Source organism: Erythrolamprus reginae, chromosome 11 (genome assembly GCF_031021105.1).
Source record: "Erythrolamprus reginae isolate rEryReg1 chromosome 11, rEryReg1.hap1, whole genome shotgun sequence".
Taxonomy (NCBI): Eukaryota; Metazoa; Chordata; class Lepidosauria; order Squamata; family Dipsadidae; genus Erythrolamprus; species Erythrolamprus reginae.
The window spans coordinates 12,590,456-12,614,643 of NC_091960.1; the positions used below are offsets into that span (position 1 = coordinate 12,590,456).

At 40.2% G+C, this 24,188-nt stretch overlaps 2 protein-coding genes across 4 annotated transcripts in view; both read left to right on the forward strand.

Annotated features, from left to right (window-relative positions):
* Window positions 1-3,563, forward strand: part of IL20RB (interleukin 20 receptor subunit beta) — a 37,351-nt gene extending 33,788 nt beyond the window's left edge. For all 3 annotated transcript variants that reach the window (XM_070764024.1, XM_070764023.1, XM_070764025.1), the window contains one exon: window positions 3,052-3,563. In XM_070764024.1, coding sequence (XP_070620125.1) covers window positions 3,052-3,180 — 129 coding nt within the window. In that variant the 3' untranslated portion in view covers window positions 3,181-3,563. The remainder of the gene's footprint in view (window positions 1-3,051) is intronic.
* A 2,873-nt stretch (window positions 3,564-6,436) lies between these two features.
* On the forward strand, window positions 6,437-24,070 carry FBL (fibrillarin). Its single transcript, XM_070764021.1, has 9 exons — window positions 6,437-6,570; window positions 6,723-6,785; window positions 10,367-10,573; window positions 16,202-16,296; window positions 18,631-18,801; window positions 20,536-20,668; window positions 20,840-20,952; window positions 21,152-21,297; window positions 22,586-24,070. The coding sequence occupies exons 1-9, from the start codon at window positions 6,561-6,563 to the stop codon at window positions 22,617-22,619; spliced, it is 972 nt and encodes a 323-aa protein (XP_070620122.1). The 5' UTR covers window positions 6,437-6,560; the 3' UTR covers window positions 22,620-24,070.
* Window positions 24,071-24,188: the final 118 nt, after the last annotated feature.

The window sequence follows — 24,188 nt, forward strand, 5'->3', positions numbered from 1 at the left end:
TTTTTCTCTCTCTCCCTCTCATTTTCCCTGCCTCCCTCCCTTTCTCCCTCTTTTTCCCTCCCTTTCTTCCTCCCTCTCTCCCTCTTTTTTCTCTCTCTCCCTCTCATTTTCCCTGCCTCCCTCCCTTTCTCCCTCTTTTTTCCTCCCTCTCTCCCTCTTTTTTCTCTCTCTCCCACTCATTTTCCCTGCTTCCCTCCCTTTCTCCCTCTCTTTTTCCTCCCCTCTCCCTCTTTTTTCCTCCCTCTCTCCCTCTCTTCAACCCCTTCTACAGCCAGCAGCTGAAGTCAGCTGCAGTGCTGCACTCTAACCACTGCGCTACCCCGGCTCTAAAATATCCATTTTATCTTGAGCAGCAGGTGTGATCAGGCACCAGTGCTGAATAAAGAGGTAATCTATAAACCATTCATGGGTTGAGTGGGGACAGTATTGCTTGACCTGTGCATGAGTGAGGGTTTCCCAGGAAAGCAGAAAAGCCCCCACCCCCACCAATTAAGTTCTGAGCCCAGCCTCACCCCTTCATTATGAAAAGCAATGAGTGAGATCTTTCCTGCAATCCGGGAATTCTGCCAATGATTTCCTTCCAACTTATCTCTGCATTAAAATTGTCAGGACAGCATTACTTATTTTTTATTTTTTATTTATTTATTTAGTCCAATACATAATACACATTGAAGAGAAAGATATGTAATAATATAAGTAAAGAAAAGAATAGAAGAAAAGATATAAAAGTATAGGAGATCATATATGAAAGGAAGAAAAGATAAATGAGATAAGGAGAGACAATTGGACAGGGGACGGAAGGCACACTGGTGCACTTATGCACGCCCCTTACTGACCTTTAAGGAACCTGGAGGGGTCAATCGTGGATAGTCTAAGGGAAAAATGTTGGGGGTTAGGGGTTGACACTACTGAGTCAGGTAATGAGTTCCACGCTTTGACAACTCGGTTGCTGAAGTCATATTTTTTACAGTCAAGTTTGGAGCGATTAATATTAAGTTTGAATCTGTTGCGTGCTCTTGTGTTGTTGCGATTGAAGCTGAAGTAGTCATTGACAGGTAGAACGTTGCAGCATATGATCTTGTGGGCAATAGTTAGATCGTGTTTTAGGCGACGTAGTTCTAAGCTTTCTAGACCTAGGATTGATAGTCTTACTTACTGTCTTTTTAAGGATGGGTAATAGAAGTCAGCCGGCAAGAAAGGGCAAATTATGTCATCTCACAGACTGGAGGAAGACTTGATAAACCAGCTATCTGGCTGTGTACTTTAATAGGGTGATACTGGCGAAGGTGCATTTTTATAAATGTAGGCTTTTCTGTGTAACAGGAGTCTGAGGGATTATTGGTGCTCTCTACACTTGGTTGTTTTCTTGCAGATATGTCATTACCCAAACTAGGCCACATAATATTGTTTTTACTATTGTCGTGAGCCGCCCCGAGTCTCCGGAGAGGGGCGGCATACAAATCTAATAAAATAAATAAATAAATAAATCATCAGTCCTGACGATGTTACCTAATTAATCTGCAAGAAAACAACCAAGTTTTTATTAGCATTTATAGTCCACTATTTTTCTATGAACGTTTTGCATTGTCCTGTTTTCCTGGGAATGTATCTGAAATCCCATTTAACAAGCACCCAAACTTGCATCACTCCAGTCCAGGCTATTGATGCTCAGAGGTTTCACCTTCTGAAAGGATTCCCAATATGATTAGGTATTGAGGGATCTCTGGCATATCTTTGGGTTGGTTTCAGAGGTGGTATTCTGCCGGTTCGGACTGGTTCAAGCAAACTGGTGATAATGACCAGTAGGCAGGTTGGACACCCGCCCCAGCGCAAGTCCATTCTATTTAAACACATTTTAAAGCTGTACACATGTGTTATTTTATTTTATTATTATTATTATTATTTATTAGATTTGTATGCCACCCCTCTCCGTAGACTCGGGGCGGCTAACAACAATAATAAAAACAGCATGTAACAAATCTAATACAGTATTTAAAACCCTTATTAAAAACCAAACATACACACAAACATACCATGCATAAATTGTATAGGCCTAGGAGGAAGGAATATCTCAGTTCCCCCATGCCTGACGGCAGAGGTGGGTTTTAAGGAGCTTACGAAAGGCGAGGTGGGTTGTGGCAATTCTGATCTCTTGGGAGAGCTAGTTCCAGAGGGTCGGGGCCGCCACAGAGAAGGCTCTTCCCCCGGGTCCCACCAAACAAGATTGTTTAGTTGACAGGACTCGGAGAAGGCAAACTTTGTGGGACCTAACTGGTCGCTGGGATTCGTGAGGCAGAAGGCAGTCCCGGAGATATTCTGGTCCAATGCCATGAAGGGCTTTATAGGTGATAACCAACACTTTGAATTGTGACCGGAAACTGATCGGCAACCAATGCAGACTGCGGAGTGTTGGTGTAACATGGGCATATTTAGGGAAGCCCATGATTGCTCTCGCAGCTGGATTCTGCATTTAACAGAGTATTTGATGCTAAGCATCAGAAGATAAGTTAAAGAAATTTAGAGTGCAAAATAACAAAAGACACTTGGGACAGAACATGTATAGTTTTATATTTTTTAAGCTATACCCAAATTGGCTTTTTCCAAATCCTTTGGGCAAATATTTACAGAATTCTCAACTGCTGAGCTAAGAATTCTGGAAAATGTAATGTGATATATCTTAAGGACAACATCTTGGGGAAAGCAGTGGTATCATTCCAGTCCAGGCCGTTGATGCTCAGAGGTTGCATTCTATGTATTAGGTACATCATCTTCTCTCTGGGTGAATTGATTTCTGCAGTAGAAAGGATATTTCTAGGTATTCCTACCTATCTAGAATTGGATAGGTATGTATGTTTGGCTGGTTGGATTGCTGTGGGGGATTTTATTGTTTTTATTATTTTAATGTTTTAGTATTAAATTTGACTTCTTTTATTATTGTATTTTATTGTGTATTATATTGCTGCAAACCGCCCTGAATCCTATGGGATTGGGCGGCATAGACGTTAAGTAATTAAATTAAATTAAATTCTCTACTTATCTTTTTTCTTCTAGAAGCTAACAGCATCACCTGCTAAGATACTAAAGGAGAGGGGAGAAGAGATAGAGAAATGTGATGAATCAGTGCAAGTGTTGCCTTCTGAAGAGATTTTGCTTCATTTTTGGATCCATGAAACTCTTTAATATCACCCTGAAGACAGTAAATGCAAACTGAGATGAGCAGTCTCGCTCTCCTTCTTGACACCTCTTCAGGCACACACAAGGCTTCTACTGAGAAGGACAGATTGCACAGAGATGGGGAGAGGTTCCAGCAACTTGGATTACTTCATCCTTACTTGACAGAGAAGTTTAGACAGATTGCAAACTGCAAACAAACAGAAGTGTGCCTCCCGTCCCCTGTCCAATTGTCTCTCCTTATCTCCTTTATCTCTTCTTCCTTTCATATATCTTCTCCTCTATTTTTATATATTTTCTTCTATCCTTTTCTTTATATATATTACGACATGTCTATTCTCTTCAATGTGTATTGTGTATTGGACAAAACAAATAAATGAAATAAAAATAAATAATTTCTGTCTGTTTAATTGGGATGTCAGGATCTTGAGTCAATCCCATTTCTCTTGTTCCTTAGAAAGGTAATATTGGAAAGAGGTACAAGTCCAAGTCTGTTTTCTAATTCATGCTGGCAAGCCAGGGGGAATAGAGGAAAATACCAGGAGGTATTCTGTCTTTGTTGTACAGTATATTCCTCTATAAGAAAGCAAGTTGCGTGAAATGGCTTTTTGGGGAGGATTATTTATTACAATCCTTGTGGGCTTTAGCCACAGGTTCTCAAGTTTTCAGAAAGCAATGGTGATCTAGATGCCACTATATTTCCACTATTGCAGAAAGGCAATCAGGGAGAGCCCAAAACTCAGAAATTTGGGTTGAGATTTAATGGATCATTCAATCAATCTGTCCTTCAAAGAAAGGCTCAATCATAATTATTCCTAGGCATTATGACCTATTCCTTATGATACTGTCATATGACTGCTCATCAGATAAGGTCCTCTTTTTCATGTGAGTTCTAGAATCAAGTACAGAACTCACTAACTCATAGCTGGCTTGCTGGCTGTATTTTGGAGTATTTTTTTCTCTCGTTTCCAAGGATCTTAGATAGCTGTCTATTTCCAACTGCCAAATCTGAACAAAGCATGGGTGTTTTCCCAAGCTGAAATGCTTATTGCAGAACTTGAAGTTCAGAAGCTTTCTATTCCTGGATGAGATGCTAAATGAAAAAAAACATTTTTTTCTTCGCTTGTGCATTTTAACATGCAAGTACTGAAATGCTTAAATGCCTATTTAAAATACGGAGCTGAGCTTTTATTTACTTTTCCTCCATATATGTGAATTTTAAGTTCAGTTCACAGACTTGGGAGGTTTAAGATGGGTGTAAATCTTTGTATATTTCTTATATGAGCCATACAACAGCTACGTATCTTGCTGTGAATCTGTATTGCAACCTGATTTGCTATGGCTGAAAACAAATGTATAGGAAGACATCAGGTAATGCAAAATTATGACTGGGGCTGTGAGAGGAACTAGGTTCTGGCAAGTTCATATAAGTTGAGTGGCTTGATTCACATTTCACACTAAGTGATGATGTCACTTATTTAGATTTCATCTTATTGCATTGTGAAAATCCAGGTGTTATGACTTATAGCATGAGGTGCTAAGAATATTATGCATGATATTCAACAACTCTAGCAAAATAAGATTGTATAGTGATATCCAAGATCCTTATAGATTTGATAAATTTTAGAGTAAAAAGAATGCATAGTTCTCAGCTTATAACCAGTGGGAACTTCTGTCACTAAACAAGGCAGTAGTTAAAGAAGTTGCATTCAAGTTTGTCCTCTTTTTTTGATGCAGGGATTAATGGGGAAATAGGACTTTCCCATTAGCTTTACTTGTTGGAAGTGGCTAGGGAAGTAACAAATGGCAATCACATTATTCCAGGATGCTACAGTTTTCGTTAATGTGCCCTAATTTTGATCATATGACCATAGGGATGGTGCAATGGTTGTTAAGTATGCAGTTTTTTAGTGCTGCTGTAGCTTCAAATGGTAATTAAACAAATGGTCATAAGTTGAGGACTACCTATATAATGTTGGCTTTAATTTCATTACTAGGAAGAGAGTCATGCTGAATTAAATAAATATATTAAGAACATATACAAAAACGAAGTGGTATTGTCACACCTTTACATTCTGAAATCAGAAAACTTCAAATATCTCAATATTTAAAAGTTCTTTTCTGTTAAAAGCCTCAACTGCTAATGATCAAAAATACTTTCTGGAAAACCTTTGAATCAGTAGTTAAAATTCTTCCTAATATTTTTTTCCCCTTCCTGATGTGAAAAAAGACAATTCAGTGAAGTTCAATAAGGTGAATCTCTCATATGGAGACCTCAAGCATGTACAATTCACATCCAAAATTGCAGAAATGCCGGTATATTCAAAGGAGAGCTAGAGGCAGGAATGAAGCTACATGTTTTTAATCTGTAAAGGCATTTTGCTCAGAGATAAAATGTTTCAAACATAATATAGAATTGGTAGGCTGTTCATTTTCATTCCATAACAAATATTATTGAAAGATTATTTCTAGATAATCATGCAAACATTTGTAAGCTAGAACTAGATTTTTTAAGAACAATAAATTTTGTATTAAATTTGCTGAATTTGCAGGTATATACTTTCTAAGTCAATATACAAATTACATGTACAGTATTTGCTAAAAATGTTTCTGGCTGAATTGAGCAGCATTCCGTTTTAGCACCCAGCAAAAAAGATTACAGTATTACAAACTGCATTTGGCAATCCTCATTCAATCCATCTCTAAAGGCAAACCCTACGGGAACATGGAACCTCCCTCCCTTTTTTTCCTTGCTTCTGATCATTTCTCCACTCACACCCACAAAATCTTCACAAAATTCTTGATTTTAAGATCCGAAACGAATTAAATCGAATTAAAATTTTATTGAATCAAGTGACAATCCTAATGGTGAGCCACGTGCTTGGAAAGACCATAAATTATATTTGTGTCCTCTCTGCGTTTTCAACTGACAAGGAGAAGGATGACTTTCCTAACCAGCCCTGGGTTTCATGCGCCAGGACTTTAAAAAAAGGTCGCCATTTGCTATTCCTCCTCCGCGCAATACAAATGCCATTAGCGGAATCCAAAGTAGATCCACAGGGATCACAGTAGATTCTCAATACTCTCCTAATCCAGCCTCCGCTGGGGAACATTTTTTCTTTCTAAATCATTTTGAACGGGAAAGGAAAGAAGTGGTGGAGAGCGATACCCCGAAAACGGGAGGGGGGGGGGAGAACCCACTGCAGCAAACTGCATTCCCCAGAAAGCTCTGGGCGCACTCGCGCATGCGCGCGCCCACCCCTGCGCGTAATTCCTGAGCGACCCGCGGCCGTATGACGTAGAAAGACCGCGCGCTTGCGTTTCCTGTGCTGGAATTTTAGGCGCGTGGGGTAGGAGGTGCCCGGCGTGCTCTCGCTCGCTCTGCAAACATGCGGCCCGGTAAGGCGCGTGTGAGGAAATCTTTTCGGCGCGGTCGAATTGATTTCCGGTGGTTGTGTGGAGACTTAACACGGCCCAGCTGGTGGGGAACGGAGGGATCCGAGTTGCTGGTGACCGTTTCTGACCGAAATTCTCTGCCTCTCTGCCTGCAGGTTTTAGCCCTCGCGGAGGACGTGGGGACCGCGGAGGACGCGGAGGCTTCCGAGGAGGACGAGGTCTGTTACTCTTACGGAGTTTCTTTCTTTTCTCCCTATCTCAATAACAGCTTGGAATAGTGCAGCTTGCTATTGGAATTCTTTATTGGCCAAGCGTGATTGGACACACAATTTGTCTTTGGGGCATATTTATTTATTATTATTTATTTATTGGACTTTTATGCCGCCCGAGGACTCGGGGCGGCTCACAACATATCATAAAACAATATATAACATTTCGGGTCCACTTAATTAATATAAAATCTAAGACTAAAAACCATGAACAACAAGCATTCCCATTCAATCAGGTTTCTCTCATTCCATTCATGGGCCAGGGGGCAAGAATCTAATGGCCTCAAGCCTGGTGGCATAAATTGAGTCTTAAGACTCTTGCTGAAGGCAAGGAGGGTGGGGGCAGTAGGAATCTCGGGGGGGGGAGTTGATTCCAGAGGGCCGGGCCCCCCACAGAGAAGACTCTCCATCTAGGTCCCGCCAACCGACATTGTCTAGTTGACGGGACCTGGAGAAGGCCAATTCTGTGGGACCTAGCAGATCGCTGTGCTCTCAGTGTACACGCTCTATGCTCTCAGTGTACATAAAAGAAAAGATACATTTGTCAAGAATCATGAGGTACAACACTTAATGATTGTCATAGGGGTCAAACAAGCAATGAGGGAACAATCAGTATTAATAAAAAATCTTAAGGATACAAGCAACAAGTTACAGTCATAAGTGGGAGGAGATGGGTAATAGGAATGATGATAAAAAAAACACTAGTAGTAATAGTAGTGCAAACTTAGTAAAAAGTTTGACAGTGTTGAGGGAATTATTTGTTTAGTAAAGTGATGGCGTTTGGGGAAAAACTGTTCTTGTGTCTAGTTGTCGTGGTGTGCAGTGCTCTGTGGCAACGTTTTTGAGGGTAGGAGTTGAATTCCACTGGTACATAGATGTAGGCTGAGGAGGTGGGATGGGTATGTGGTCAAACTTGAAAGATTTTGTTAATGGACGTTTTCCTGTTAAAAAACCCCCCACATTAAAATTCTGATTGTGCTTCTGTTGCAAAGCTAATGTCATTCTTGTAAGTCTGAACTTGCCCTCTTCTGAAACCTAGGGGGCGGTCTTTTCTGGGGTGCTTTCTCCATTCCTACTCTTTCGTCCATTCCTACTCATTCCTACTCTTTTGTGCTTCTGATGTGGACTATCTCGCAAAGCTAATGTCATTCTTGTAAGTCTGAACTTGCCCTCTTCTGAAACCTAGGGGGCGGTCTTTTCTGGGGTGCTTTCTCCATTCCTACTCTTTCGTCTGTCAGACCATTATCTGAGTTTTAATTTAATTTATTTAACTTTTAAGCCGCCTAACTCCTTACAGGTTGCAGATCTCTCCTGTGTCCCAAAGCAAATTTCCACATAATCAAATGGTACTGGTAGATTTTATTTATTTATCAAAAATATATAAGCCCTCCCCTCCCCCAAACTCCCTAACATGACTCTTGAGTGGCATACACTAAAGCAAACAATTAAAATGAATGAAAACAACCCTCAAAACAGTTAGTAAAATATACTGTAAGTTAGTTCCCAGAAGAATCTGCCAAAATCTCGCATTTAGTGCAGCCACTTCATGGATTTCTCATTGCCATTTTGGCTGAAGTCAGAATCATTGTTTACTTGAAAGTTATGCTTAGTTGGATTTTCTGTTAATAGTTTGGTCAATATACAACTGGTGTACATTTGATGTGGTAACTTTTCTACCTGAGATTGCATGTTGAGCCTTGCTAGAGTGGTAACTGAAGCACAACCACAAAGAAGATGTTGTGATGTCATTAGCACATCAACAAATACAATTATGGTAGAAATTTCTGTTGCTCAGAGCATGTTTTGTCTTCTATATATATTTGAATCTAAGGTTGCTTTCTAAACTCTAGTTGACAGTAATGGAGTAAATTGCTGAAGAACTAATGGGTTATTTAATGACACTGATTACTAGATATCTGTTGCAAATACACATTTATAACCATCATAATTGGGACCAGCAACTCCATTGCTAAGCAATACATAAGCATAAAAGTCCAATCAATCAATCAATAAAGTTATGTGAAACATTGCATAACTAAGACTTGAGATATTACTGTCAGTTTCTCCCCTGGATTTACTTGTCAGAAGACAGCAGTGAAACATACAAATAATGGTCATATGACAATAGGGCACTGCAAAGGGCATGGGTGTGTGTGTGTTGGGCTACAGGACCTACAAAGTCCCTTCCAACTCTAACAAAAAAAATTTAAAGTGCAAGGAGCAGTTTAAAAAGTTGTTTTCAGTCCATTGTAACTTCAGGTAGTTGCTTAACAGGGCATTCATTAAGTGAGGATTACCTGTATACTTTTTCTTTTACCTATTTTGTTGCTTGTCAAAATTAATATAGGTTTATGGTTCTTACTTAAATTTGTTTTAAAGATATTAATATGTTTATGTTTATTTAGATTTGTATGCCGCCCCTCTCCGCAGACTCGGGGCGGCTCACAACAAAGTGAAAAACAATTTACAACAAATCTAAATTTCTACTAAAAACATTTAAAAAACCCCATTTTCTAAACACACATACATACACACATACCATTTATAAATTGTACATGCCCGGGGGAGATGTCTTAGTTCCCCCATGCCTGACGACACAGGTGGGTCTTAAGGAGCTTACGAAAGGCAAGGAGAGTAGGGGCAGTTCTAATCTCCGGGGGGAGTTGGTTCCAGAGGGCCGGGGCCGCCACAGAGAAGGCTCTTCTCCTGGGGCCCGCCAACCGACATTGTTTAGTTGACGGGACCCGGAGAAGGCCCACTTTGTGGGACCTAATCGGTCACTGGGATTCATAATAGAAAAGATTATATGTGGCTTGGAGTTGAACTGTTCTTGGTGCTCTCTAAGCTTGTTTATTTGCTTCCATATTAGTTTGGTTCTGATGTTACCTGGTTGATCAATGAAACATCTGCAAGAAAACAGCAAAACCTAAAAGATATTTCTCTGGAGAAGTGTTTTTTTTTAAAAAAAAACCAACTGTGGTCCTGTGGAGCCCAGGTTCAAATCTGTATTTGTCAGTGGAACAAATAAAGATCCAAGCCTAGTATAACTTATTGGGTTATATTAGGTTTGAATATTTTCTTTTCTCATGGGCTTAGAAACATAGAAGACTGACGGCAGAAAAAGACCTCATGATCCATCTAGTCTGCCCTTATACTGTTTTCTGTATTTTATCTTAGGATGGATATATGTTTATCCCAGGCATGTTTAAATTCAGTTACTGTGGATTTATCTACCACGTCTGCTGGAAGTTTGTTCCAAGCATCTACTACTCTTTCAGCTTGTTTTCAAGAGAAGTGATAAGACCTTGTCAATCATGTAATCTTCATTCTTTAGGAGAGAAGCTAGTTGGAAGTACAGTGTTAAAAAGGTGGTATCACAGAACTTGTGTTTTGAGGGGGAACACATTGGGCATAAGTGTCGAGCTAATTATCAGTCTCAAACTTTGGCTGTATAGGTTTTATCTTGAGGTCGGTTTTTTTAATACTCACCGGGTGCTGCCTATGCTATCTGTTTCCCCCATTGTTTATAGGAGGTTTCCGAGGAGGTGGTGGTGGTGGAGGAGGTTTCCGAGGAGGTGGTGGTGGTGGAGGAGGTTTCCGAGGTGGAAGAGGAGGTGATCGCGGTGGCTTCCGAGGTGGAAGAGGAGGTGGACGAGGAGGAGGTGGACGAGGAGGAGGTGGACGGGGCGGCTTCAGAGGAGGCAAAAGGGTGACTATAGAACCCCACAGGCATGAAGGTAAGACTTGCCCAGTATGTCATACAGTATATTGGCTCAAATGTAAGGATATAATATTAAATTTTTTTAGGTTGTGTGCTAAAAAGTTAATGGAGGAATAATGCTGTTGGCCTAGAAAAGGCACAGGCAGCCTGGAGCTCCACACAGAATGCAATCCCAGAAGCTCTATTTTCCTGCACCTCCAATCATAGTTCCCTCTAAGCTGAGCAGTGAGCAATCGCTCACTTAAAAATCATCATCAACTCAGAGTTTTCCAAACCTGCCCAGAAGCCGAGAGGGAAAGAGTGAGAGGGAAGGAGAGAGAGAGGAAGAGAGGAAGAGAGAGAAACAGATAGAAAAAAGAGAGGAAGGAAAAGAGAAAGAAAAAGAATGGGAGTCAGGAAGAGAGAAAGAAAATCAAAATCTAGTTTGAAACTAGCTCAACTATTTAAGTGGCATTTTGATATTGATAGAGTTGCCCTATTATGAGCTCACTGTTATAGACACACAGTACAGTATTTTATTTTGAAATTCTCTGAGGCAAAACAGGGTGGGTTTTTTATTTGTTTGTTTATTTATTTATTTATTTATTTATTATTTCTGTGCCGCCCAGTCCCAAAGGGACTGCCGCTCAGACACTATACTTTTCCGCCCACCCCAAAAAAAATTAGAGGGAACACTGCCTCCAATAGCTGTTGGAAATTCTTGATACAATTTCTAATTGAAGTGAGGAAAGACTAAAACTCATCTGTAAATGCTCACAATGTTGGCTTTATATCCTTGATGCTTCTTGATTATAGAGTACAGTGTTCCCTCGATTTTCGCGGGTTCGAACTTCGCGAATAGCCTATACCACGGTTTTTCAAAAAATATTAATTAAAAAAGTGTGATTTTCCTGGAAGATGGCTAGTGTTAAACTTTACTTTCTCAAAATAAAGGGAAATGGTAGCCAGAAGGCTCAGTGGTGCTTCCAGATTTCCAAAATAGTTAATTAAAATCTATTTTAGTCAGACTGACATTATAGCTTATAAATTCCCTTAGAATTCCTCCATTCTTTCCAACAGTGAGAGTTACATATAATGCATCTCTGCTGAAAAACATGTATAATTTATATTTCCTTTTCTTTAGATTGCATTTATAGAGATCAAATGGTTTGATAATACATTTTAATACTTGGTTCTGTTAATAATTTTGCTTACTTTTCATTATTGCATTTATTGCAAACTTGATTAGTAATTGGTTATTTTTAATTTGATTGGAACTTACTGTGGACATTTTAACAGTTTATGGATGTTTCCTATTGACTATTTTGTAAACCACCGCAGGTCTGTATTGATTTGGCAGTATACAAGTAGGAAAAAAACTAAATAAATCGTAAACTAGACTTAATAGTGTTTTAAAAGAAAGAAATGTCCTTCCTCAAATCTAAGAATTATTCCTTTCAAAAATTCTGGCAGCACCATTTTGCATCATAAGCTGTGTTTGAGTCATTTTCTCTTATTCTCCTTCAGGATACAGTAACAATTATGTCCAAAATATTCACATACATAATTTTAAAAGTACTGTAAACCACTCTTTGAAGCCCTGTTTTAATACATGTGTTCAAAATAACGTACGCAATTATATTGGCTTATATTCCCAATGGAGAGCCAGTCTGGTGTTATGGTTAAGATACGAGGCTACAAACTGGAAGGCTGTGAATTATAATCCCATGTTAGGCAGCTGGATGACCTTGACCTGCCCATTGAACTTTTAGCCCTAAAAAGGAGGCAGTGGCAAAACATTTCTAAAAAATCTTACCAAGAAAGCTGCAGGGACTTGTCCAGTCACCTGGCGTCAAGACCAACTCAAAGGCACCCCTGAATAAATAAAAAATATTCATATTAATTAACATGTCTTAATAGAGAGCTCTCTGCATCTGCTGAAATGAGCTTCAGTCATAAAAGCTTATAGAGATAGTTCTCGACTTACGACCACAATTGAGCCCAAAGTTTCTGTTGTCAAGTGAGCTTTACCCCATTTTATAATCTTTCTTCGTACAATTGTTAAGTGAATTATTGCAGTTGATAAGTTAGTAACCCAGTGGTTAAATGAATCTGGCTTTCCCATTGGCTTTGCTTGTCTGAAAGCCCAAAAAGGGATCACATGACTTTGGGACACCTCAACAGTCATAAATATGAACCAGTTTCCAAGCATCAAGAAATTTGATCACATGAACATGAGGATACTGCAGAGGTAATTTTGAAAAATGGTCATAAGTCACATTTTTCAGTGCTTTTGTAACTTTGACCAGTCACTGAATGAGCTGTTGTAAATCGAGGACTACCTGTATCTTTGGATAAAATATGTTAATCATAAAAGGCATTACTATACCAGATTTATATTCTGGATTTATTTGTTTTTTTGCTGCCATAGACCAACATGGCTCTTCTCCAATTATACCTTGTTAGTTGTGACCAAAATTATGGCCAGAATAGATTTATTTATATTTGTATTTATTAGATTTGTATGCCGCCCCTCTCCGTAGACTCGGGGCGGCTCACAACAGTGATAAAAACGGTACATAGTGACAAATCTAATAATTAAAATCTAAAATAGCAATTATACATATAAAAAATATTTTTAAAAAACCCCAGTAAATAAAAACATACATACAGCCATGCTTCAACTAGTTGAGGATTAACAAGGTGCTGGTTATGGTGGAATATTGGTTTATGGAAAGCTGTTTTGTTTTGAACCCAAAGGCCATTTCCTAAGAATATGCTGAAGGTGAGCTAGGCTGTCTCCATTATTCCTCTCCTTTGATCTATTTTTTAAAGACCATCTCCTAAACCGGTGTTTCCCAACCTTGGCAACTTGAAGTTATCTGGACTTCAACTCCCAAGATTCCCCAGCCAGCATTCGCTGGCTGGGGAATCCTGGGAGTTGAAGTCCAGATATCTTCAAGTTGCCAAGGTTGGGAAACACTGTCCTAAACCATAATTTGTCTCCAAGGAGGGAAAAGTCTTATTGACATTCTTTCCCTAATAAATGCTTTGCAAGTACATGATTTTGTAGACTACTAGAAAGCTTGGGTTTTTATTGTACAGGTAAGACCTTGACTAATTGAGACCAACATTTATGTTGCTAAATGAGCCATTTGTTAAATGAACTTTGCCCCATTTAACAGACTTTCTTGCCACAGTTGTTAAGTGAATCACAGCTGTGGTTAAATTCATTCATTCATTTATTTATTTATTGGATTTGTATGCTGCCCCTCTCCGGAGACTCAGGGCGGCTAACAGCAATAATAAGACAGCGTACAATAATAATCCAATAATAAAAACAATTAAAAACCCATTAATATAAAAACCAAACATACATATAGACATACCAAAGAGTATCTCAATTCCCCCATGCCTGGCGGCAGAGGTGGGTTTTAAGTAGCTTACGAAAGACAAGGAGGGTGGGGGCAGTTCTAATCTCTGGGGGGAGTTGGTTCTAGAGGGCTGGGGCCGTCACAGAGAAGGCTCTTCCTCTGGGTCCCGCCAAGCGGCATTGTTTAGTTGATGGGACCCAAAGAAGACCCACTCTGTGGGACCTAACTGGTCGCTGGGATTCGTGCAGCAGAAGGCGGTCCCTGAGATAATCTGGTCCGGTGCCATGAAGAGCTTTATAGGTCATAACCAGCACTTTGAATTATGACCGGAAACTGATCAGCAACCAATGCAGACTGCGGAGTGTTGGTGTAACATGGGCATATTTGGGAAAGCCCATGATTGCTCTCGCAGCTGCATTCTAAATTATTAACAAGGTGGTTAATCTGGCTTCCCCATTGACTTTGCTTGTCAGAAAATCGTGAATGGTTGATCACATGATCCCTAGACACAGTGACTGTCATGAATATGAGCCAGTTGCCAGCTGTCTGAATTTTGATCACATGACCATGGGGGTGCTTGTAAAAATCATAAGTGAGGAAAAACCTCGATACATCACTTTTTTTCAGTGCTGGTGTAATTTGAGTGGTTGAGTATTACCAATATTTAACATGTGCTAAATGTGTGGTTCAAGTGTTAAGGCCTAATTTTAGCATCTCACGGTGCATTGATTACTTGAAACAATTCCAACTAGATTGGGCTATTTGTCTGAAAAGAATTCACTTTCATATTTTTGTCCAGATATAACCTAATCTGACTCTTTAACATTTTCTTCATAGTGGTGTTTTAATTTTAAAAAGGTGCTTCTTTACATTTGAAAGGCAGGTAGTAATATCATAGGGAGCCATAATTAAGCCAAGCAAGTACAGAACTTGGAACATTCATTTTAATAACATAAAACAAATATAATGCCTTTCTTTCCCCACTGGAAAGTAATACATCTAACAAGATCTTGAAAAGAAGCTGCTAAATCTGGAAATATTCTCGTTGTCGCTGTTGTAAATAAGCCCTTTAAAGTTATTTGCTCTGTCCCTCTCAGTGTTGGTCACGAGAGGCAGGGTTTCATCCAGTTTAATTTTCGTGCCAAGTTTTGAGGGGACAGAAAATGCTCCCCCATTTCGCCCCCGCCAGCCGGCTCGTTTGCCTGTCTAAAATTCTATGCATGTGTCTCTGTGTAATCCCTTGTTACCAATGGCTACTGCATAAGAGTTTAAATTCCGAGCTATAATAAGCTTCATGCGTTACTCGGAATACAAATAAACACGAGCTGCATAGTATGTATATTACAAATTCTTGGAAAGAAAGTCCACGAGCTGTTGACACAGACATGTTTTAAAGAGACGGTTGTTTTTCCTATTATGTTGTTTGAAATTTCTGTTTGGCTTTTTGACAAACTTAGACAGTAGCAGCAGCAGGAGGACAAAATAGGCCCAAGGTCCCCTTGCTGTTGTCTGAAGTGATGACTGTAGTCTTGTGCTTGCTTTTCTGAGAATAAACCTAGTTGAACAAACATAAGGGTTGTTTTTGAATAACCAAGTTATGGGTCCACGATTAGATTTAGATTTAGATTTATTGGATTTATATGCCGCCCCTCTCCGCAAACTCGGGGCGGCTCACAACAATAATAAAAAACAGTACATAATAACAAATCCAGTGCCCACCAATCTAGTTACAATTTAAAATTAATAAATTCATAAAAACAGTCCCAATAAATATAAAAAACAGGCACACAGTCAATCAGTCAAATGGCAAAAACAACATGGGCAAGGGGGAGATGTTTTAGTTCCCCCATGCCTGACGGCAGAGGTGGGTCTTAAGGAGTTTATGAAAGGCAGGGAGTGTGGGGGCAATCCTAATCTCAGGGGGGAGCTGGTTCCAGAGGGTCGGGGCCCCCACAGAGAAGGCTCTTCCCCTGGGTCCCGCCAGACGGCATTGTTTAGTCGACGGGACCTGAAGAAGGCCGACTCTGTGGGACCTAACCGGTCGCTGGGATTCATGCGGCAGGAGGCGGTCCCAAAGGTTTTTATTTGGGTTTTATTTGTATATCAATGGGCCCTTTTTAATGAGGAAGAATTACCTGGGAATAACTGAAGGATGGGGACAGAGCAGCTATGTTTTGTCCCTCTTGTGTCATATTCTACAAGCTGTGCACTTAGAACGTTGAGTAGAGGCCAAGGCATTTACAGCTTTAAATCACTATGACTACTATATTATTTATGTATTATGTATTTAGGCATCTTCATATGCAGAGGAAAAGAAGATGCATTAGTCACTCTAAATCTGGTACCTGGAGAATCTGTGTATGGAGAGAAGAGAATATCAGTAGAGGTGAGTATCGGGGAATGCTTTGGAAGATTACAAGACAGTGGAACACCTACGCGGAAGAGGAAACCTGGAATAAAGATTAGATTAGATTTATTTGATTTATATGTATATGCCGCCCCTCTCCGTAGACTCGGGGCGGCTCACAACAATGGTAAAAAACAATACATAATAACAAATCTAATATTTAGCAATCTAAATTACAGTTTTAGGTTAAAAAAATCCAAAAGAAACCCCAGTATATAAAAAACAAGCACACAGTCGAATCATACACAGAAACTACATGGGCAAGGGGGAGATATTTCAATTCCCCCATGCCTGACGGCAGAGGTGGGTTTTAAGGAGTTTCCGAAAGGCAAGGAGGGTGGGGGCAATCCTAATCTCTGGGGGGAGCTGGTTCCAGAGGGTCGGAGCCACCACAGAGAAGGCTCTTCCCCTGGCTCCCGCCAGATGACATTGTTTAGTCGACGGGACCCGGAGAAGGCCAACTCTGTGGGACCTAACCGGTCGCTGGGATTTGTGTGGCAGAAGGCGGTCCCGGAGATATTCTGGCCCGATGCCATGTAGGGCTTTATAGGTCATAACCAACACTTTGAATTGTGACCGGAAACTGATCGGCAACCAGTGCAGACTGCGGAGTGTTGGAGTAACATGGGCATACTTAGAGAAGCCCATGATTGCTCTCGCAGATGCATTCTGCACGATCTGAAGATTCCGAACACTTTTCAAAGGTAGCCCCATGTAGAGAGCATTACAGCAGTCGAGCCTCGAGGTGATGAGGGCATGAGTGACTGTGAGCACTGAGTCCCGATCCAGATAGGGCCGCAAGTGTGTTGGAAGGGACCTTGGAGAACTTCTAGTCCTGTGGTCCTCAACTGGGGAACCAGGCCTCTTGTGCTCAGCTCTTGCGAATGGTTGGGCCAACACACACACGTAGCTTGACTGCAAGTGGAACTGGGCATGTGAGCAAGCTGGACCCACGAGTCAAGTTGCACATGTGCACGCCAGTCTGTAACTCACTTGGCAATTAGGCCACAACCTGATAGAGGGCTGGGAGTTGGAGACTCTAGACCAGTGTTTCCCAACCTTGGCAACTTGAAGATATTTGGACTTCAACTCCCAGAATTCCCCAGCCAGCAAATGCTGGCTGGGGAATTCTGGGAGTTGAAGTCCAGATATCTTCAAGTTGCCAAGGTTGGGAAACACTGCTCTAGAGTCTAGAACAATTCCCTGCTGAAGCAGGAGACCCTAAACTTTTCCAAACAAGTGGCTGTCCAATCTCCTCTTCTTAAAAGCCTCCAGAGGTGGAGCACACTACTTCTGAAGGCCAACCGTTCCACTGGTGGTTTTCACTGTTAACAAATGTTCTCCTTAGTTGTAGGTTGCTTCTCTCCTTGTTGAGTTTCCATCCATTTCTTTTCTTGCCTTCTGGAGCTTTGGAGAATAGGTTGACCCCCTCTTCTTTGTGGCAGTCCCTCAAATATTGAAACACTGCTATCATGTCTCCCCCTAGTCTGTCTTTTCACTAGATTAACTGTAGGATTGTAAGTGCCATTACAACCGTTTCTTTAGAGACATAAACTGGCACTGAAAAAAGTGATTTACAACCAATCGCACGGCAGTTACAGCATCCCAGGGGTCATGTAATCACAATCACAGCTTCCAATGAGCAAAATCAAAGCCTTCTGCCGCACGAATCCCAGCGACCAGTTAGGTCCCACAGAATGGCCTTGTCCGGGTCCTGTCGACTAAACAATGTTGTCTGGCGGGACCCAGGGCAAGAGTCTTCTATGTGGCGGCCCCGACCCTCTGGAACCAGCTCCCCCCGGAGATTATGATCGCCCCCCCTTGCCTTTCGTAAACTCCTTAAAACCCACCTCTGCCGTCAGGCATGGGGGAACTGAGACATCTCCCCCAGGCCTATATAGTTTATGTATGGTATGTTGTGTGTATGTCTTTTTAAATTATAGGTTTTATATATTTTTAAATATTAGATTTGCTGTTGTAGATTATTTTTATTATTGCTGTGAGCCGCCCCGAGTCTATGCAGAGGAGCGGCATAAAAATCTTATTATTATTATTATTATTATTATTATTATTATTATTATTATTATTATTATTATTTGTTTAACAGCTGCACAATTCACTCAACAACTGTAGTGATTAGGTTAACTGGCCAAAAAAAAGGACGTAAAATCAGTCACCACTTCTTAGTCACCTTGCCTAGGAATGGAAATTCTGGTCTTGGATGCGATCATGAGTTGAGAGCTACCAATAGTCAAGTTAGAAGCATGTCCCAAAGGCTTTCTCAATCCAGGATGCTTTGCTTTTCAACTCTAGGAGGGCGAAACCAAAGTGGAATACCGTGCCTGGAACCCCTTCCGTTCTAAGTTGGCTGCTGCCATCCTCGGAGGCATTGACCAGATTCATATCAAACCAGGAGCAAAAGTGTTATACTTGGGAGCAGCATCGGGAACAACGGTGTCTCACGTCTCTGACATAGTGGGATCGGTAAGAAACTCTTCAGGAGCCAAAGCAGCGACAATAACCTGAGTAAATGTTAAGGGTGTCTTATACTTGTCGCTTGGCGGGACCCAGAGGAAGAGCCTTCTCCGTGGCGGCCCCGGCCCTCTGGAACCAACTCCCCCCAGAGATTAGAATTGCCCCCACCCTCCTTGCCTTTCGAAAACTGCTTAAAACCCACCTCTGTCGCCAGGCATGGGGGAACTGAGATACACTTCCCCCTAGGCCTTTACAATTCTATGCCTGGTATGTCTGTATGTATGATTGGTTTTTATATAATGGGTTTTTAACTGTTTTTAGTATTGGATTTTGTTATATACTGTTTTATTGCTGTTGTTAGCCGCCCCGAGTCTGCGGAGAGGGGCGGCATACAAATCCCATAAATAAATAAATGCTTGCCATAGGCTGCTGCTATTCCTGCAGCATCAGCCATTGTATTGCAGTTAATTCCTATTGAATCATTAGGCAAAACAATTTTCCTAAGCCTTAAGGCATTTCCATGGATATTGACTGGCCTCAGTGGCCAGTCGAAAATTGCAATGGATCTCAGTTTTAGATCTTTTTGGGCTAGCGGAAATAATCTCTCCCTCAATTGCGTATCAGAAATTAGATGAAATGGTTCCACCACGGAGAGTCAGTTTGGTGTAGTGCTTAATAAGGATTGATCTGTAAACTATAAAAGCCGGCTTGGTAACTCGGGGCCAGTCCCTCCTCTCTCAGTCCAATTCACCTCACAGGGTGGTTGTAGGGGAAAATAGAGCGGGAGTCATTATACCATTTGCTGCATTGAGATACTTATTAAATGATGCTGTAGAGCACTGTTTCCCAACCTTGGCAACTTGAAGATATCTGGACTTCAACTCCCAGAATTCCCCAGCCAGCAAATGCTGGCTGGGGAATTCTGGGAGTTGAAGTCCAGATATCTTCAAGTTGTCAAGGTTGGGAAACACTGATGTAGAGGAGGGGTAAAAATCTAATACTGAATCAGATATAATTGTGAGGATGAGCCTTGTCTCTCTATTACGATAATACCTAGCTAAAAAAATATATAGAGGCAAGCAACATGGTGAAGAATTACTTTCATTGGATTGATCATTGCTCTTCAAGATAATTTTTAAATACAGTGTTCCCTCGATTTCCGTGGGGGATGCGTTCCGAGACCACCCGCGAAAGTTGAATTTCCGCGAAGTAGAGATGTGGAAGTAAATACACCATTTTTGGTTATGGACCGTATCACAAGCCTTCCCTTAACACTCTAAACCCCTAAATTACCATTTCCCATTCCCTTAACAACCATTTACTCACCATTATTACTGGTACTCACCATTGAATAAGACACTTAGTGATCCTGATATTTATAAACATAATTATTTAATAATATTTTTTTTGTGATTTGTTTGCAAAAATTTTTAGTTTGTTGATAACATGACGTCATTGGGTGGGAAAAACAGTGGTATAGGAAAAAACCGCAAAGTATTTTTAATTAATATTTTTTGAAAAACCATGGTATAGGCTATTCGCGAAGTTCGAACCCGTGAAAATAGAGGGAACACTAGTTTCATTTAACAGCACTCTCAAATATATGAATATTTTCTTTGTTAGCTTCCATGTGTGTGTGTGTCTCTCTCTCTCTCTTTCTCTCTCTCTCTCTCTCTCTCTGTGTGTGTGTGTGTAGCCAAGCAAGGCACAGATTCTCTTTCCTTCCTGTTTCTGGTAAAACAGGAAGGGCTTGTGTATGCTGTGGAGTTCTCCCATCGCTCAGGTCGTGACCTCATCAATGTAGCAAAGAAACGGACCAACATCATTCCTGTCATTGAAGATGCACGACACCCGCACAAATACCGCATGTTGCTTGGTGAGAAATGTAAAGTTATGATTCCTGCCCAAAGAGACCCATGTGTGCTAATTTAAGGATTTCCTGGAGGGCAGTCCCTGTATTGCTTTCTCCTCCTATTCCAGGTTTTTGGGGTGGTTGGACTTTGCATATAGCCTGTAGATTGTCTGATATACATGTTCTCTTTTGCAGGCATGGTGGATGTAATTTTCGCAGATGTGGCTCAGCCTGATCAGTCACGTATTGTTGCCTTAAATGCACACAACTTTTTGAAGAACGGTGGTCATTTTGTTATCTCCATCAAAGTAAGGCTTTAATCTTGATTTTAATCAACTTTTATTTTCTGGCTGTAGGATCTTGGGCCAATAGGGGAACATCCTACGGTATGACTGTTGTTAGTGATCCCTGCTTTGTATTCATGCGTTAGATGGGAGTGGTAAAGTGTCCCCTAATCTGGTTGGAGTTGAGGATTGGGTGTGCTTATTCCATTCCCCTGTCTTCCAGGCCAACTGTATTGATTCAACAGCTGCCCCTGAAGCAGTTTTTGCATCAGAAGTAAAGAAAATGCAGCAGGAAAACATGAAACCCCAGGAACAACTGACTTTGGAGCCATATGAGCGAGATCACGCAGTGGTGGTTGGCATATACAGGTATGGAGAAACTAGAGGCCATATCATTCAAAATATTGTTCCAAATGTGCTTTTTCTTTAAAAAAAAATATATATATATACTGTATTTATTAATTTTTTCCCTTTTTTTAAAAAAGTACATAGTCATATTTACAGATGAATCTACATTGCATATACATTCCTATCAACATTGTCTTCTAATTACTTTTAGATTTCTTGATGTTTTATTCCAATGCTTCTTTTAAGTTTCTTTTTTTTGTCCATTGGTACCATTTTGTCCAGGTTTCATAATAGTCCGATTCTTTTCGATTATTAAGTTCCATTGTCAATCTGTCCATCTCTGCACAGTCGTATATTTTCTTGATAATCTCATTGTCTTCAGGTATTTGCGGATTTTTCCAGTTCTGTGCAAATACAATTCTTGCAGCTGTTGTAATATGCAAGCTTAAATATTTTACATTTTTAGAATAGTTATGAGAGGTAACTATTCCAAATGTGCTTTTTCAAGAGGTAACTGGATTTCTGGTTTTTCTTTGAAGACATTTTGCTTTTTATCCAAAAATCTTCTTCAGCTCGTCTTAAAAGAAAAAACAGAAATCCAGTTGCCTCTTGAAAAAGCACCTTCGGGATAACCATGACTTGGGTATGTCTGAGAAACTCCATAGACATTCAAAGTATCTGTTACCTCATTTAACCTTCAAACCTGTAATCCCTATGTCAACCTTGTTCTGAATAATAGTATTCCTTCTCCATCTAATCTAGTATTGCGTGGATTGAAGAGAAATATCTCTCCAAGTGCTTTTTTAATTAATACGTCTCCCTTTCATTGGATGATGTCAAGAAAGACTTAATCTGAGACTTGGAATATAGTGTATTTGGTTATTCTTGACAATGCGACATTGGGTGAATCAAAGACATGTCCTGGGCCTGGCCTAAGGCCATTTATTCATTCAAACTTGAGATAAGCTTGACCATTTTTTAAAATGGGGGGCTACCTCCTGGGAAATCAGCCCCTACTATTGCTGTTACATCTCTCTTTGCAGCTACAGCAAAGTCTGATGCTAGGATAGTTGTTCAAAGATTATCTCTGAATCCATATAAAACTTTGGAATTCAAATAGATACTTTTATGAATGAAGACTTTTAGGCAAAGCCTGAAAATATTGAATTGTATATGGAATAGTTTTGCCACATACAAAAAATTGAGGTGCCCCTGTTTGTTTCCAATTCAGGTAACAGATGCTCTCCTTTCTATTTTGTTTATAAACATAAAAAAAAAAAAAATTAATCTCATCTTCCTTCTCTTACAGGCCACCGCCTAAACCGAAGAAGCAAAATACATAAATAATTGATGTCTGTTGCTATAGGGGCAAAAGGACTTTCCTTATTTTTTTTATGTCAGGATTATTGCTACTGCCTGGGACTCAACGGTCTAAGATGCTGTACCGCATCGATGTTCCGTGGCGTTCTGAAATGTGTACATCTTTTATTAAAATAAGTAAATATAGAGAACTGCTAGATTGTTTGTAGTTCTGAGGGTGAGGCAAGACTTGCAAAAATTAACAAATCAGATTGATCCAAAGAACTCTAGCCCTACTCTTTCATTCATTAACTCTGCTTATATCCTGCCCAGTCTCTGCATCCACTATTTTAAAATACTGTATATGTGAAGTGTTAAAACATCTCCCATCATAAAACGGTGTTAAAGTAGATTAGTGAAATGTGTATACAAGTATTGCCCATTAGACGTTAAGGTAATTTATTTTGGGTTGACCATTTTCAGTTTTGTTTATTTTTACCTCCCAAGTCTTGTGTTCTTGGCAACACTGTTTAGAAATGGCTTGCCATTGTCTTCCTCCTAAGACAGACAGACTGGCCCCAAATCATCCAAGCTGCTTCATGTCAGAGGCAGAAGAATTTGTGATCTCTTGATGCCTTTTGACACCAAACTGACTCTCATCTCCAAGTAAAGCCTTGCCAAAAAAAATAAAAATAAAATCCCAGTGCCTTAGATTCAGGAACAGTCCAGATTAACATTTAAATGGATGATAAGGTGAGGAAGAAACCCAAATTGGAATGTAGAAGGAACTGTTACAATGTAAAAGCCTTACAAAAAGTAGCTCCTTTGTAAAAAAGTGACAAATGATTTTTCTGGAAAACAAATCCCAGATTTCTGGGAATGACAAATCATATCTGTTGATCTTTGCCTGATTATTGTTAAAGTCTTAACAGATTTTCAGGGTTTAATGAAGTAGATACTGTGCGTTGTATGCGATAGCTTTTGGACAATTTATAATTCAAAACATTTACTATCTTTACAAGAAACGTGGGCATGCAGTGTAATTTCAGGAATAAAGAACAGTGTGAAGAGAGAGCTGTAAATTCTAGGGTTTCTGTAATAAACTAGCAAAGTGAGCAAAACCTCAGAAGTAGCATCCCCCAGATCTTTATAAGTAGCCAAATAATTGTTAAAAAAAAGAATAGCTCTTTTTTGGGCTGCTTTTTTTTTTTTTAATCCTCTGGTCCAGATGCACTAGTTATTTCCAAAGCTTTCCTGACACCACAACCACTGCATGTTGCAATGGCACCATCCATAGGTAACGCCACCAGATTCCATGCTACAGCATCTTTATGCCATTAAGGTAATGTCAATCCAAGATTTCAGGCTAAGGGGGGTTTCTTTGCTTTCTGATAGCATTCAATTCCTCAAAGTTGTTCAGCAGCAGGGATGTTGAAGGGTGGGTTTTTTCCCCCTTCCTTTTTTTAAAGTGCTTTTATTAAATGCTATCCAGAAAGGGTTGGGGTCCTGTGCATTATTTCATGTTACGAAACCCGGACGTGTTAAGGTTGGGGTTTTTTTTTTTTTAAACGGCTTAATCTCCGGCCGCAAACTGATGGGGTGGGGGCTTTGGG

What these genes read in the sequence shown, in the direction of transcription:
- FBL (XM_070764021.1), top strand. An exon ending in TCTCTGACATAGTGGGATCG is followed by an intron (nt 18,802 to 20,535) that starts GTAAGAAACTCT and finishes CTGGTAAAACAG; the next exon opens with GAAGGGCTTGTGTATGCTGT. An exon ending in CAAATACCGCATGTTGCTTG is followed by an intron (nt 20,669 to 20,839) that starts GTGAGAAATGTA and finishes TCTCTTTTGCAG; the next exon opens with GCATGGTGGATGTAATTTTC.